The sequence below is a fragment of the Sorex fumeus genome, unplaced genomic scaffold (genome assembly GCF_029834395.1).
Source record: "Sorex fumeus unplaced genomic scaffold, SorFum_2.1 ptg000094l, whole genome shotgun sequence".
Taxonomy (NCBI): Eukaryota; Metazoa; Chordata; class Mammalia; order Eulipotyphla; family Soricidae; genus Sorex; species Sorex fumeus.
Window position 1 is genome coordinate 2769114 of NW_026606151.1, and position 16053 is coordinate 2785166.

At 44.3% G+C, this 16053-nt stretch overlaps 1 protein-coding gene and 1 non-coding gene across 2 annotated transcripts in view; both read right to left on the minus strand.

Annotated features, from left to right (window-relative positions):
• SRPK1 (SRSF protein kinase 1) overlaps window positions 1-16053 on the minus strand; it is a 43547-nt gene that overhangs the window by 10517 nt on the left and 16977 nt on the right. The window contains 10 exon segments of the mRNA XM_056132372.1: window positions 589-689; window positions 1194-1607; window positions 1987-2200; window positions 2618-2643; window positions 4431-4596; window positions 4802-4908; window positions 6500-6587; window positions 7571-7658; window positions 9006-9114; window positions 11293-11411. Coding sequence (XP_055988347.1) covers window positions 589-689; window positions 1194-1607; window positions 1987-2200; window positions 2618-2643; window positions 4431-4596; window positions 4802-4908; window positions 6500-6587; window positions 7571-7658; window positions 9006-9114; window positions 11293-11411 — 1432 coding nt within the window.
• LOC130040537 (small nucleolar RNA SNORA9) lies at window positions 14735-14866 on the minus strand. The gene has a single exon (XR_008795017.1). It is a non-coding gene; the product is annotated as a small nucleolar RNA SNORA9 (small nucleolar RNA).

Here is a 16053-nt window from a genome sequence, read left to right on the forward strand (position 1 = left end):
GCATGTGCTCTAGCAAGCTGAGCTATTTCTCCAGCCCCAGCCCAGATGGGGTAAGTCGGAGCACAGGCATTGAAAATAGAGAAGGACAATACAAGAAAGAATAGAAAAGTGCCTTCCAGAGAGGTGGGTTAGGGTGGCAGGAGGGAAACTGGGGACACTGGTGGAATGCAATAGCACAGCAGGTTTGCCTTGCATGCGGCCGACCTGAGTTCAATTCCCAGCATCCCATATGGTCCCCTGAACACTGCCAGGAGTAATTCCTGAGTGCAGAGCCAGGAGTAACCCAAAAAGCAATAAAAAAAAAAAGAGAGAGAGAGAAGGACAGAGATGAAACAGATACGGCTAAAAGGTGAGTACTACTTAGTCTGTGCGTACTACGGGCAGGCAGAGTATTATTCCATTCTCCTTTTCTAACAGATTTGAACTTTGAACTTTTCTATGATAAAAAATGTTAATAGCCAAAAAAAAAGGGCAAGCAGGGTAACAGAATATAATTCTGTTAAGTACAATCAGTTTTTATTTTTCAACAACCAGCAACCAAATTCTCATGTATTCCTAGTCATTCAAAACAGAACACTGAGAGCTTACCACCCAGCAGGCATTCCCAAGGTCAGCAATCTTTACTTTGAGCTTTTCCGCATTTTTTGGCTCAAGGGGATTAACAAGAAAATTTCCAGCAGCAGTTTTCCCTATAGACAACAGCAATAGACATCAGCATGACTAAACCCAGAAATCATCAAAGATTTTAATAAAATGTATACCCAGGTCCTCAACCGGAGAACTACAACATCCCCCTCGCCTGCTTCCCAAAGAAAACAAGAGTCCTGCAACATCTTGAGTTTCCAGAACTAAGACCTTCCCCTCCCTGCACCCCTGCCCCCTGGGGGTGGGGGACACACCCTGCAGTGCTCTGGGGATCAAATGGGGTAGCAAGGACGGAATCCCGGCTGGCTGCATGCGACACCGCACTATTATCACCTATCACTCCGGTCCCATAGGACCTCTGCTATCATAGCAGCAAATGAAGCGCTAGATCTGTACACGGGGAACAACTCACACTTAGCTGGAGATTTATTCAGTGTGATTAGGATGCCTGCTGTAAAGCGATGATGTCACAGAAACAACCCTACTTGGTCCAGACATTCATAAACCTGGCGTGTAGGTTTAAGTTAAGCACAGGTCAGCTTAGGTACCTTTGTTATCCACGGGGCCGTTCCGCTCCTGCTCATCTTCACACGGCATCTCTGACCGGATGCTTTCCTGAAGTTGGCTAATGTCCTGTCCACAAAATGACTGATCTACATTTGCCGGAGACTGGCAGACCATGGTGTCTGGAGGCACCTCAGAAGCTACCAATGTGCAAGCGTCTGTGTCTTGAGACCTGCTATCTCCGTTTTGGGAGTTGACAAAGTTAGGTTCCTGCTTCAAGTTTAGGACACCACAGTCATTAGCATTATGGAGATCCTCTTTAAGCATCATTGTTTCTTTGTTATTGTTCTCAGTGTAATTAACGACTCCGATTACTCCATTGCAGTTAATTTCTCCTGTGCCACCCTCTACACAGAGGGGGGTGAGTGAGTGATCCTGGCCAATGGTATGTGACTCTTCTAAAGAACAAACAGACAAAAAGGATGTATGTGTACATGTAGGCGTGAAAGAACAGAAACACTCTCAAGAATAAAGTATTTTCTAGAACTTATAACAGGTGGTATAGAAACATGGATAGCTAAGACCTATTTAAGGAAGGACAGAAATCTTCTTATCCTTACCCAGTTGCTAAATGAAGTCTATGCTATATTTCCTGAGAAAAATTAGAGAAATTACATTTGAATATTACCTGCCTAGTATTTATGGCAAATGCCGTATTCTTACTGTATTAAGGGCACCCCCAGAGAGGTGTTGTACGCATGAAACCACTATTATATAACAATGATAAATTAATGTTAAATTTGCTATAAAGTAATTTTTGTGATGCTCTATTTATACCAAGTTTTTCTTGGGTCATTTTATTAGGTGGGTTCTCTTTCAAGGGTCTTTCAACAGGACTCTCTGATTCTTCTTGCTTGTTTGGTCTTTTTTGCCCAGGGCCAGACTCTTTCTCCATTTCCTCAATTTCCTGCATTCGCTTCTCTAGTAATTCTGCCTGGCGTTTCTGCTTCTTCTTCAATTTCTTCTTCTTATTCTTTGACATTTTGTCAGCCTGGGCGGAGATTACAAACAGATAAAGCCTTCAGGTGGCTAATCCATCACCCCCAGTTGGAGATAACTGTTAATGTTAATTACTTCCTAATTAAATTCCATTCTTTTCCTAATATAGCGTTTTAGTTTTGCATTAATTAAAAAAATGTGGATACTCTTACTAAGCCAAATAAAAACAAAAGCACAGTATCTTGGTCTTCTGAGAAGTCTGTGGGGTTGGTGTAATCCAGACTCACTCCAATTTATGTCTCACCAGTATAAACTTGCTGAAGTTACACGGAAATTTACTGAAGAAATTTATGGAAGAGTAGGAATTTTTTTCTCTGGGTTGGAACTCGAAAACTGTGACCAATCATAGCCAAAGAACGCATATACTCAAGGCCCACAGATAAAAATTATATAAACACCTTATACTTACTGGTTTAGGCTGGGGTGCAGTACTAACTAAAAAGAAAACAAAAAAAAAATCAAGTTAAGAATTTCAACATTCAAATGGCAATATAACCTAAGGCTCATACAAGGCACCCTATAAAAAGGAAATCTTCCTTATAGTTTACATAGTCAAAAATAAACAATTGTTCTTAAACAAGTTTGGTAGAAGCAGGCTCTCTTAAAAGTAACAATGTATACAATGGCCAATAAACTTAAAAGATTCCTTTTACAGATAAGCATCAATATATGCAAAGAACCAACTTCCCATTTCTAGTTCGGTCATGTTATTCAAATCGTATTCACACTATTTCAGACAGAAAATGACAGGCAATAACCATCCCCACCCATCTCTGATCTTCCTGTTGGCCTAGTTTTATTTTTTTTTGTTTTTTTTTTTGGGCCACACCAGGGGTTACTCCTGGCTCTACACACAGGAATCATTCCTGGCAGTGCCTGGGGGACCATATGGGATGCTGGGGATTGAACCCAGGTTGGCCATGTGCAAGGCAAACACCCTACCCTCTGTGCTATCGCTCTGGCCCCTTGGCCTAGTTTTAAATGGCATCAATAGCTGTAACAGTTGATGATCTATGTTCAAGTTGCTAAGTGAGAAGCTGAATCTTACATTCCTATTACCATCATTACCATTATTATGCGTATGCTGTCAGGGATCAAATCCAGGACCTCACTCATGGGAGGCGCCTACTCCAGAAGCATCCCTAGTCCTTTAATAGCTGCTGAACTTGGCCTCTGAGCCACTGTCTGGGTGCCTGGCCGTACGTGAGCTGGGGACTGAACACAGGGACTTGCCACATCATGATGGCTCCACCCTCAGCCACCCTTGAAGGGTGCAGCTCAGGAGGGCTGGCTGGAATGTTTTCACTTTACAAAGCTGATGAAACCCTATCCCTAGCTATCTCTTCTCCAGAGCTACTTTTTACTTTTTATTTTTTTGCTTTTTGGGTCATACCCAGCAATGCACAGGCTCTGCACTCAGGAACTGGCAGTGCTCAGGGACTATACGGGATGCTGGGAATCGAACCCGGGTAGGCCGCATGCAAAGCAAATGCCCTACCCGCTGCACTCTCGTTCCAGCCCCAGAGCTACTTTTTAAAAGATCCCTGACAATTCAATGTGATTTAGAAAGAAGCGCAAACATAATTTGACAAAAATTAAAAAAAAAAACAAAAAACCATCCCTAATGGAAGAGTCGTAATCTTTTCTTTAGAACTCACTGTTATGCAGCACATTACTAACTGCTTTCTATGACGTTTAATCCCAGTAATAACTCCCATGTGATGGTAAGTGAAGCTTAAAGTGTAGCTTGAAGTTGAGGGGCCGGAGAGACTGTGCAGCACGTAGGGAGTTGGTCTCAGGCACGGCTCATCTGGGTTTCAATCCCAGCACTGCACACTCACAGAGCCAGGAAGAAACCCTGAGCACAGCTGGGAGTGGCCCCAAAACAAAAAAGAACAGAACAAAACAAGAAAATGAAGCTGAGAGACTGGCATTGGGTCATCAGCTCATGATCACCGAGCCAGCACTCAGAGCAAATCTGTCCACCTCAGTGAAGGTGGTTTTGATCTCTTGGCCCTGCACAGCTCATTGATGCACCCTGTCGGGCGTCACTCCTGAGCAGAGCCGGGAGGAAGCCCTGAGGACCATGGGATGTGGCCCCCACCCCCTCCAAAAAAAGTCTTCTGAGAGTTGGTATTAGTTCTACACAGAAGTCCTTGTTGTATTGCGAGTCATAAGGGGGTAAAGTTAGGAACTTCTCCTAACTTCCAAAGAAACTGTACCTGCAGATCCCGAGGGAGGGGGCGCCCCAGAGCGCTGCCATTCGGTTGCTTCTGCGGCCAGCCTCCGGATGTACTGCTCGTTCACCGACAGTAAAATGTTCTCTGGTTTAATGTCAGTGTGTATGATACGGCACTTGGTGTGTAAATAGTCCAAACCCTGTAACACCTGAATGGAATTGAAACAGTAGACTCATAAATACAGAATACAAGTCTTTCCACAGAAGGATAAAAAGAAAAATCACAACAGTGGTTTTTTTTGTGTGTGTATGTGTGTGTGTGTGTGTACGTACACACACTCTCTCTCTCTCACATACTTGATATGCTATTTTTCAATAAAGATCACACAATTACAGAACATGAAAGATACATACTTGCTGAATAATTTTTTTGACACAAGGCAATGGAAGTCCTTGATAATTGGACTTGATGATCCACTTGAGCAAATGATGCCCCAAAACTTCAAATACCATGCAGATATCTAGGAGCACATTAAGGAAGAAAAAGAGGTACAAAAGGGCAGCATGTGTTCTACCCCAACAAAATGTCACCATATAATTGTTTCTGAGGAATGTTAAAGAGCATGAAGTAAGCACATGTCAATATTCTGCTATCCCAAGGGCTAATTCTTTGGTCGTAAGAAACTTGCAAGTAGAAAATTCTGGCCAATGGATAAAGTCGATGCAAAAATTCACAGCCCAAGAAGTGCATGTATACATGGAATTGGTAAAAGCACAAGGCTTACCATGTTTTCTCTCAGACATGAAAAATAATGTTCAGGGTAATATAATTCCTCTCCATCTCAAAGTGAAGAAATTTTTACTTTAACCATTGAAAACAAACCGACCCATTGCATCAAAATGTGATTTAAAAACTGCAAATGCCAATATTTAAAAAAGATGTGGTGGTGGCATATCCCCTGCAGTACTGGGCACAGAACTCCCTCGAGGACTCACACAAGCCAGGGGTGCCTGGCCACTAGACCCACACTCTCAGAATCTCCAACTTTGTTTTGGAGCCACACTTGTCGGTGCTCAGGGCTAACCCAGGCGGAGCTCAGAGCTTCTCGAACTTTTTTAAAAAGGAAACTGACTAGCTTTATGGTCTGTGCTTAAAAAATCTAATCTTGAATATGGTGCCACCGTGTGGTCTCTTAAAATGGTGCTAACAGAAGGGAATGCTATCAGGAGGAACCAGGAACCAGCCCGTGTTCAAAACCATCTCTGTATTTTAAAGACAAAAGATTAAAAAAATTAACTTCTACACTGGGAGGACAGGGAGCAATCCCAATTAGACCCCCCGCATCACAAGCTCCCCAGCAGTCCTGGATGGGGCCCTGGGGACCCCGCATCCTAGAGGTGAGCAATTTCATACCCTCAGACCTCAGCACTGAGTTATTAGGTCCAGCTGGTCAAGAGCCACCGTAGCCTTTCGGGCCCCCTCCCAACACCCTCTGCAAGAAAATCAAACTTATAAATTAGAAACCATCCTTACCAACAGCAGGGAGGGGAGAGAGGAGTAAGGGAACTGGTGCAGTACTGGGGGCACCGGGTGCAGTGTGTACCCCAGTTCTGAACTACAGGCCTGCACAGCGTGCTCAGTGCACCTCCCCACGAGGCTCCCAGGCCCCCTGAAAGCCACAATGCTAGAAGTCAATGATATTCAACAGATACCAGAATACTGGAAAGTGGAAAGGTGACGGATGTAAAGAGACCCAAACCAAAACTTTAAGATGAAAAGCACAGTGGAAGGGAAAAATGGTGGCTTAGGCGCACAAGGAAAGATGGGTGGATTTTTAAGACATTTGCACTAGAAATTATTCCTGGAACACATACACACTGAACAAGCAAGTGCGCCACCCACCCTCCCAACAGACACGCCCTGCCCCAAAGGTGGCAAGGGACAGGGATGGCAAGTTCCAATCAAGAGTTTCATGTGAGTGTGGTCTGTGAACAGATGACAGGGACAGGAATGCACATCACACTTAAACCGGTAACAGCACTTGAAATTAAAATCTAGTAAGATTTTTCAGTAAAATCTTAGTGGCTTAGAATATGTTCTTCAAAGGATACGTGTTCCATTAACTCCAGATATTTTAAAGTCATCTAGTAGTTGAACAACCATTTCTCTATTTGGATCATTAGGGTCTGAATTGCGAACCTACAACAGGGAAACAGAAAGTAGTCAAAAAGAAAGCATGACAAGAGCCAAACATTCACAGGTATTGGAGCAAATACAATGAAGGAGTAAACACTCCAAGAAAGACCTCACACAATTCTGTAAGATAAACAGCAAAAATCTTAACAGCTTAAATAGGCAAAGAACTTTAAATGGCAGTTCCAAAAAGGAAATACAGGGCTTCAGTATGGGGTCAAAGTGATTTGCCTTAACACAAATGACACTGGTTTGATCCTCGGCACCACATAGCAAGTACCCCAAGCACTGCCAGGAATGATCTCTGAGCTTTGGGATACGGCCATCCCCCTACCCTGGCCAATATAATGAATTCGACTATCATTCCAATTCAAGCATTTTCCTACTCAAAAGTGAGACCCTCTCCCAGACTACCTGGCCATGAGGAATCAGGGAATTTAAACAGCACGTAAAGTAATGACAGGTCTTTGTTTTGGAGCGACATCCAACAGTGCTCAGGGGCTACACTCCCAGCGCTGGGCTCAGGTCATACCTGGCAACGTGATGGGGAAACGTCGTACCAGGCATCAAACCTGGGCCTCCAGCATGCTCCCTGCCCATCGAGGAATTGCCCAAGATGTGACATTTCTAAACACATTTTACTGAAAGGAAGCAACACACTGATTGGCCTTTTCCAGTTTGGGCAATGCCAGGGAAGAGAACTCAGGGCGCCACCAACCTACAATCAACTGCTGTGCTTCACTCCTGCCTTTGACTTACTTTTGGTCAAAAGTTCCTTATCTCACTAGAGCCTGGCACCCTGAACAATACTTCTTTAGAGCTCTATGGGTCAAACAGACCCAACCACATACTGTCATTTTCCTGCACCTTTTAAGGATGCGCAAACTGTATGGTAAGAAGTATCCACGCTACAGAGGTCATTTGGGATGCTTAATTCAGCAAAGACTTACTCAGGACGCTTTGCAGTTCACACATGAGCAGATACTTACTGATTTCAGCAGCCGGATTTCATCAAGTGCTGTTTCAGTGTAATGTTCAGCACTTTTAACTACTTTCATTGCTACAAACTTCTTCCCCCTATGAAACACAGATAGGCAATTAAGACTAAGCATTCCATACTTCAGGAAGCCAAGATTTAGCTAAACCCGAGAGCCAGTGACAGAACTACCACCATTCATTTCCTGGTTCCTTTCACGCAAGCATATGCTACTTCTCTGTGATCCCTTGGAACTGGCCAGATTTCATTTACAGGAAGAAAACCTGTTATCAGGTCATGTGAGCCACCAAACACTTTCCCCAATTTAAAATTTCCCTTCTGAATGTCACCCTGAAATCAAGTGAAACCATAAAATGGTTTACCTAAGGGGAAAAACCCCACGGATCACGAGTATCCTTCGTATCTATACGGGAAAAAACTGAAAGGTAAAAACACCTTCCTATGAGTAACTAGACAGAAGAAATGCCTGAGAGAAAACTAATGTGTAGATAACACTTACTATCATATTAGATACGTAAGACTTGTTTTGGTTCCACATCTGGCTATGCTCAGGGATCACTCCTGGCAATGCTCAGAGGACCACCACATGAGGAACCAGGATCAGCCATGTATGTGCAAGGCAAGCACCTTACTATACTATCCCCTCTGCCCTCACTCTTACTGTTCCATCCCTCTGTCCTCACATTCCTCTGGCCCTAGAGAGAAAACTTTTAGATAAAAAATTTAATGCTAGGAGCTGGAGCAATAGCACAGTGGGCAGGGCGTTTGCCTTGCATGTGGCTGACCTGGGTTTGATTCCCAGCATCTCATATGGTCCCCTGAGCACCGCCAGGAATGATTCCTGAGTAACCCCTCAGCATTGCTGGGTGTGACCCAAAATGCAAACATAATAATAATAATGCTAATTGCTTGTGATTTGTACAAAGCTTTATATATCTCACAAATCCAAATATAAGAAAATAATTCGACAAGTTTGCCCATGCTAGAAGTTCCCAAACACATTTGACTTACCACAATCTTTTCAGAAAAAAATTTTTTTCTCAGTGCTGCCTGGTCGTAATCTACTATCTTTAAGTGACAAAGAGAAAGCAACCATCGTACTTGAGGCTAATTACTGCCCCCCTCTTATGCTATGACCCCCCACCCCTGCCTCAGAGGGTGGCATTTGGCATCGCTGGTCTAAGGCATCACCAAAAGTCAATGCTACTCCAGGGAGAAAAATTACAAACATTTGTAGAACTTTGAATACGGGAGTTCCAAGTGCCTTCCTTCATAGATAGAACACAGATTCTCAACAACAAAATACAAAAAAATCAGGCAAAATCAGCAAAATCAAGAAATCAGTCCAGAGCCGTCATTTTTTGGAAAACAGTTTGAAAATTTACGCATCGCCAAACTAATGAATTGACTGGGTCACTAGAACTTACTGAATATCCCATGATAACCACACTGTTGAAAAGTGTCCCCAGCCCAACTTTCGGATCACATGGTATCTCCCATTGAACAGATCTCCAATTTTCACAAGATGGTAACCTCCTGGAAAAGAGCAGGAAAAGAGCCACTGAATTAACAAGAAAAAGTATCTCACACCCCACTTCAATACTTACCAACACATGTTTTAGTTCTCGTAACTGAAATTTTTTTGGTGGTTCTTTTGGGACTGCACCTTGCTCTGTGCTTGGGGCACCAGGCAGTACCAGGGATCAAACTTGGGCCTCCCACATGCAAAGCAGGAGGCCCGCCCTTTAAACTTTTTTAGCTGGAGGGATGGCTCAAGAGGCTGCGTGCATGCTTTGCCCACAGGAGGGTCTGGGTTCCATCACTGGCATCACTGGGAACCTAAGAAGAGCTGGGAGTAGCCCCTGAACACTGCAATAGTGCAGCAGGGAGGGTGTCTGCCTTGCATGCAGCCAATCCAGGTTCGATCCCTGGCATACCATATGGTCCCCTGAGGACCATCAGGAGTAATTCCTGAGTGCAGAGCCAGAAGTAACCCCTGAGCACTGCTAGGTGTGACCCCAAAAAGCCAAAAGCCAAACCAAAACAATTTCCCTCTAACAAAAAATTTCAACAAAAACTTTAAGTCGGGGGCTGGAGCAATAATAGCACAGCGTAGGGCATTTGCCTTGCACGCGGCCAACCCAGGTTCGATTCCCAGCATCCCATATGGTCCCCTGAGCACCACCAGGAGTGATTCCTGAGTGCAAAGCCAGGAGTTAACCCCTGAGCATCGCCGGGCATGACCCAAAAAGCAAAAAAAAAAAAAAAAAAAAAAAAAACCTTTAAGTCAAGTCAGTTACCAGGTATTACTGAGCTCAAGTTACCACAAAAAAAAAAAAAAAAAAAAAAGAAAGAAGGAAAAAAAGAAATACTGATTTAGAAGGAATAAGGCGTACTTTGCAGAACCAATAGTTAAAAAAAAAAAAAGCCACCCTTTAAGGAAGTTGTGGCACATACATGATGAAATCCTATGCAGTCACAAGGAAAAAACAAGTCTGTAGCTCATGGCAACTTGGGTGGAACTAGAAGGTATCATGCTGAGCCAACCAAGCCAGAGGCGGAAGGACAAATACAGTATATGAGGAATAAATCAATGCAAGCACAGTATTGTGGGCGCTACGTTAGAGACCTGGAATGGCAGGGAGGGGAACAAGGAGGCTGACGAGGAAGACCATGGGAGCACCGGGGGAAGATCAGGAGCACACATGGGGGAGGTATGGACCACAGGGGCCAATCAATCAACCGAGGGGGAAAGGTCAAACTGGAGGTGATCCAGGGGCAATGGGTAGAAGGTCACGGGCTTCGGCGGGGAGGGCATCATCAATACCACAGACTTTAACACTACTGTAACCCTATCACCTAAACTCCCATTTTTAAAAAGTCGCCCTCAAACAAAAATAAGGCAATGTATCACAATATTCCTATTCAATAATCAACGGACTTTAAGCATATAAGTCTATTTGCAGGTGCAGGTTCAGGAATTTCTCTTGAAAGGGCACTAAATTCCTTATATTTAGTTTTAAAAACAACAACCCAGAAATGTCTCTAAAATCAACAAAAATAACAAAACTAATCTGGGGAAGGCTGCCATCGGTGACAAGAATCACGATATTTTGGTACTTCTCTGCCTGCTAAGAATGAGAAAGGTCTTTTCCCCCCTCCTGGATTTTCAGGAAGATACTCTGGTGTAAACTGTTGCCCACAAATTCTGTAAAATTTCATGAGATAGGAAAGGTATGCGGCAGCTCCATGTTTTACAGGTTCATGCCGTCACTGCTACCTGTGTTCATTCAACCACATTCAAGTGTGAGCCACTGGCGGTACTTGTTCAATACCTAGTATTCTATTTTAATTTGTCCTAGCAATCATCAAGAGAAGAAAAGGAAATAAAAAGATGTGTATGTTAATATCACCCAAAAGTAAACACTGATAACGTATTTCCCCCCCAACTCTTCCAATTACTTGTTTTACTGATTTCATTGTGGTTTTTCTTTTCCTTTAAAAAAAAAGTACATTTCTCAGGGGAGAAAGAGTTAAAAACAAACATTAAGCCATTTGAACAAATCAAGTCAAGCTAAGTCCTCTACGCGGGAGAAAAGGGTGACAGACAGAGAAAGCAGACAGCATCAACCAACTGTTTACAATGACACACCAGTCAAACGAGAAACTGCACAGATGGAGCTGGCCTGTCAGCACTGCTCCTCGCTGTCTTACCTTTACAGTAATCATTAGGATCTTCTTGTTCGTCATCATCAGATCCCAAAATCTCCTCCTCTTGCTCTGGTAGATCACTCTCAGAATGGGGAGCAGAGCCTCTGTGCTGAGTTTCAGGTCTAGGGAAGAATACAAACAGAACTTTAAGAAAATGCCAGATCTTGTTAGGAGAAATGGCCTGGTGCCACATCTCCAAAAGAACACAGTACCACTGAACCTTCCCAGGCAGGCTGGTCTCCTAGGCCTCCGTCAGAATGGGGAGGGCAGATTCCCTTTCTGCCCACTGCCTGACCTGACACCGTTCAGCCTAGAAATAGCCCCGCTGCACAACTGAAGCACGTCAAACTGCCAAGCCACCGAACTGTTCCAGATCTATTGCCTGTGACTGCGACGGCTGACATTTCAAAAATTTCACAGTACCAGCAGCCCAGTAGGATCACAGCAAAAGCTGCGCAGAAGCACCAAGCTCAATAAGCCTGAACGATAGGACAGGACACTCCACTAGCACCAACCAGCACAGGAGAGCCTTGGACGGGGATGTTAGGAACACCGCTTCAGTCTAGAACGATCATCACAAACTGACTCTTCCTGGTAAGTTTTGATTAATTCCATTTGTCTCTGTGCTGTAATAAACAATATGAAATAAATCTATGTCTGCAGGGGGGCAGGCTAAGGTGGTGGGTCAGCCACGTGCAAAGCAAACGCCCTATCTGCTGTACCATCACTCTGGCCCAGCCTTATTCTCAGTTTTTGGGGCCACATCTAGCAGTGCTCAGGGGACCATTTGGTGTGGCAGAGATCGAACCTGGTGAGCCATGTGTGTAAAGCAGCTGCCTTAGCCCCTGTACTATCTTTCTGCTCCCCAGACCCATAACAAACCAATTATTTAAGCATGCCCATTTTTTAAATGTGTTTGTGGGAGATGGAGTGATAGTAGAGCAGGTAGGGCGTTTGCCTTGCACGTGGTCAACCAGGGTTCGATTCCCAGCATCCCATATGGTCCCCTGAGCTACCGCCAGGAGTAATTCCTGAGAGGAAAGCCAGGAGTAACCCCTGTGCATCGCCGGGTATGACCCAAAAAGCACTGCAGCACTGTCCTGTTCTCAGGTTGTTCATTGATTTCCTTGAGTGGGAGCCAGTAATGTCTCACAACAAATTGTGAGACTTGCTGTTACTGTTTTTGGCATGTCAATACGTCACAGATAGCTTGTCAGGCTTTGCAGGCGAGACTCTCAGTAGCTTGCTGGGTTCTACAAGAGGGGCGAAGGAATTGAACTTGGATAGGCTGTGTGCAAGGCAACGCCCTACCCGCTGTGCTATCGCACCCAAAAAGCAAAAAAAAAAAAAAAAAAAAAAAAGGAACTTATTTAATTCTCTATGTACACTTACAAGTAATTTAGGGGGTGAGATAGTACAGTGGGTAGGTGCTTGCCTTGCTTGTGGCCAACCTGGACTTGATCTCAGGCATCCCGTATGCCCTGCTTCCCTGCACCGCGAGGGGTTCGTTCTTCAGCTTGTCATGCATGCGGCTGGCCCAGGTTCAAGCCAGTATCACATATGGTTCCCCGAGGGCCACCAGGAGTGACTCCTGAGTATTGCCGGGTGTGGCCCAGGAGCAAAGCAAGACACATTTTTTGATACATTGTACTTTCATAAAAAGTAAAAACCCCGGTTTGCCTAAAGATACGCTTAAATATAGAAAATATTCACAATACATACATCTGACAGAGGACTTGCTCCCAAATTAGAAAAACTCAGCAGAGCATTAAAAGCTTTTTATAACTTTATACAGTAACAAAACATCCCAATAACATATGGGCAGGAATTACGGACATTCCAACACCAGCAGTTCTTCATGAGGAAAGGCCCCGGATGGAGCGGTAGCAGCAAGGGGGGTGGGGGTGGGGGTGGAAAAAAGGCAAAAATATAAGCAGACCTGGAAACAATTACTTGATTTTTACAAGAGGCCCCTGTGTGCATAGATGAGGCTCAAACTAGAAGCCAAGAGCATAAGTGAGTTAGTCTAATAACCTACAACTGTGTGCCACCTTTAGGAGAGTATTTCATAGCATAATTTTTAATTACCTAGTTAGGCAAAATTCAAATATTTCATATTCTGCAGAACTTTTATGACCCCAGGCATTCCTCTTTTTTTTTGGGGGGGGGTGTTAGGGGCAACACCTGGCTGTGCTCAGGAGACCACGTGGGAAAGTAGGGATTAAACCCAGGTCAACCGTGTACAGGGGGGTGCTACCTGGGTGCAGTCCCCCTGCACTGCACCCATTCCCTGTATCCCCCTTTAATAAAACCTGCTAAAATATGTTCTTACACATAATAATTGAAATACTGAAGGTTTTGTGGTGACATGAATGTCACCATGAAACGCTAAGATGTCAGAGTTCCAGCAAACTAAAGGGATGATGATTTCCTGATTTCGAAGGTGAATGAAGCAGTATCATACTAGCTAACCAACTGCAACAGTAAGAAAAAGTGTTACATTCGCCATGGAAGAGTTCAAGACTACTTTTTTTTTTTGGTACAGGAGTATCGTACACAAAACCTCAAACTAGGACAAAGGAACACGAGGGCAGAGACTGCTGCAGGAGCTGCCCTCTGCCTTTCTGGCAAACATCCTTGACCCCCTCTTCTTGAAGGGGTGGGTCTGGTCCTGGAGAACCGGGACACAATCCAGCATGGCACGGTCATGAACAGGACGGAGCTCTGGGTTCCGGCGCTTCACGGAGAAGAGCCAGATTAAACAGCCAAGGACACAGTCAAGAGTTTACACTGGAAATACGTTCTCTGTTTGGGGGTGGGGGGGCTCCCAAACAGTGCTCAGGGAGCCTGGTGACCTCCCAGCGGCTCTGCAAGGGTCCGAGAAACTTGTGCCGCCTGAGCCTACTCAGGGCCGTCTCGGAGCACTGGCTTCCTGCGTGCCGACAGCAATGCGTGGGGACCACAAACATAAACCTTTCTATTCCTTGCCATCTTGATGGGGAAACACATCTCAAGGGGCAAAGCGTCTTCTACTTGAATGTGACCGTCCTGGTAGCTCTGCTGATTGTGTGAAATGGCTGAGCAAAGCAGGGGATCACCGGCTGAAACAACTAAGGGAGTCGCCCAGCTCTTCCGTAGGGATGTGCTGTGGATGAAGCCTGGGTCAGCCTGTGTTAGAAACGCACCCTAAATGCTGTGTTTATTATCTATTATCTACTCGTCCAAGAAATCATCTCTCAAGCCACACATTACTTTGCTTTTGTCAGTCAATACCACACACACACACACACACACACACTATATATATATATATATATCCATATGCTTATTTTGCACTACTATAGCATGATACTTATGTATTAGTAGCCTCTGGGGTGAATCACTTTCAAATGGGGATGTAAAGGGCTGCATTCAAGGAGAGGCGCCCTAATTCATTTTCTTTTTCATTTGTCTGAAATTTCTATAACCTTGCTCTGAATGGAGCAGGGCAAGGCCTCAAACCATTTCATAATGTTCTTGCAAGCACTGTAGGAATGCACAGGATCACTCCAGACCCCAGCACGCTGGAGGCTTGCCATGGACACCCTAAGCTTCAACCAATCATTTGCCTTCTGAGCCCGAAGGGTTATTGGGGTGGGGGTGGGGTGGGTTAAGGCATTTGCCTTGCACGTCGAATGTGATTTCTTTGCATAGGGATATACTGACATTCCCTAACCACTTATATTTGCATCAACCACACATACGTGTATCAGTCATACTTTCTAGTTGGTTACTTTCAATTTGGCGTAGACTATGGTACGTAATCCTTAAATTATTGCGGTATACTGCAGCAAAGAAAAAAAAAATACATAGAAGTCACTGAGAACTAGGTAGAAAGAAGCCAGGCAGTGAGGAAAAGTTCCAAACAGCTCCAAACTGGAATCAATCCCTCGAACTTAACACCCTCCCACGCACTGAGAAATCGCCAACTGTGGCTGTGTGCGCTGTTCAGACTCTCTCACAAGCACGTGAAGGTTCTAATTTGACCATAATGTCATCAGCACCCCCCCAGTCATTATGTTATTTATATGTATTCATATATAACTAGTCTATGTAAGTATATTTCCTAATTCTGTCTACCGAAATTGGTGAAATGAAAAGGGGTGCCCAATGAAATTTAGCAAAGCAGCAAATCAAAAAAATTGGCAATTAGACCAGCTTTCCAGGCTTGTTCTGCTGAATGCCCCCCCAGCCCCCCACCAAATAAAACCAGAAAACATACCCCAAATTGCAGCTGAGGCTCCAATCAACCCTACATCATTTCACACAACACAACAGTACTACCCACGCTGGGCAACACTGAGCTGGACACTGGTTTCAATAAACAAACAAACACCTCACTTAGGACCAACAAAGGGGTGCTCTTTGCAGAAATAGATTTTTTTTGGGGGGGGATAATGTCTGTTTTGGGGTCATACCCTGCAATGCTCAGGGGACCACATGGGGTGTCAGGGATTGAGAACCAGGGTCAACCAAGTGCAAGACAAACTCCTTTCTTGCAGTACTATTGCTTGGTTCCCTGGAAGTTTCTTGTCCAGGACAGGGAAAGCACGCAGAAATTTTAAGTACCTGCTTAAACAGAAGCAAAGGGCCATAATGTAGGTTGAAGAAATAAAATCAAAGGTAAAGTGAACTCCTGATTAAGTTCTGAATCTAAAAATGACATAAAAAGATTTGAGACAATAGAAAACCTAAATATTGTCTGACTTATTTGGTGACACTGAA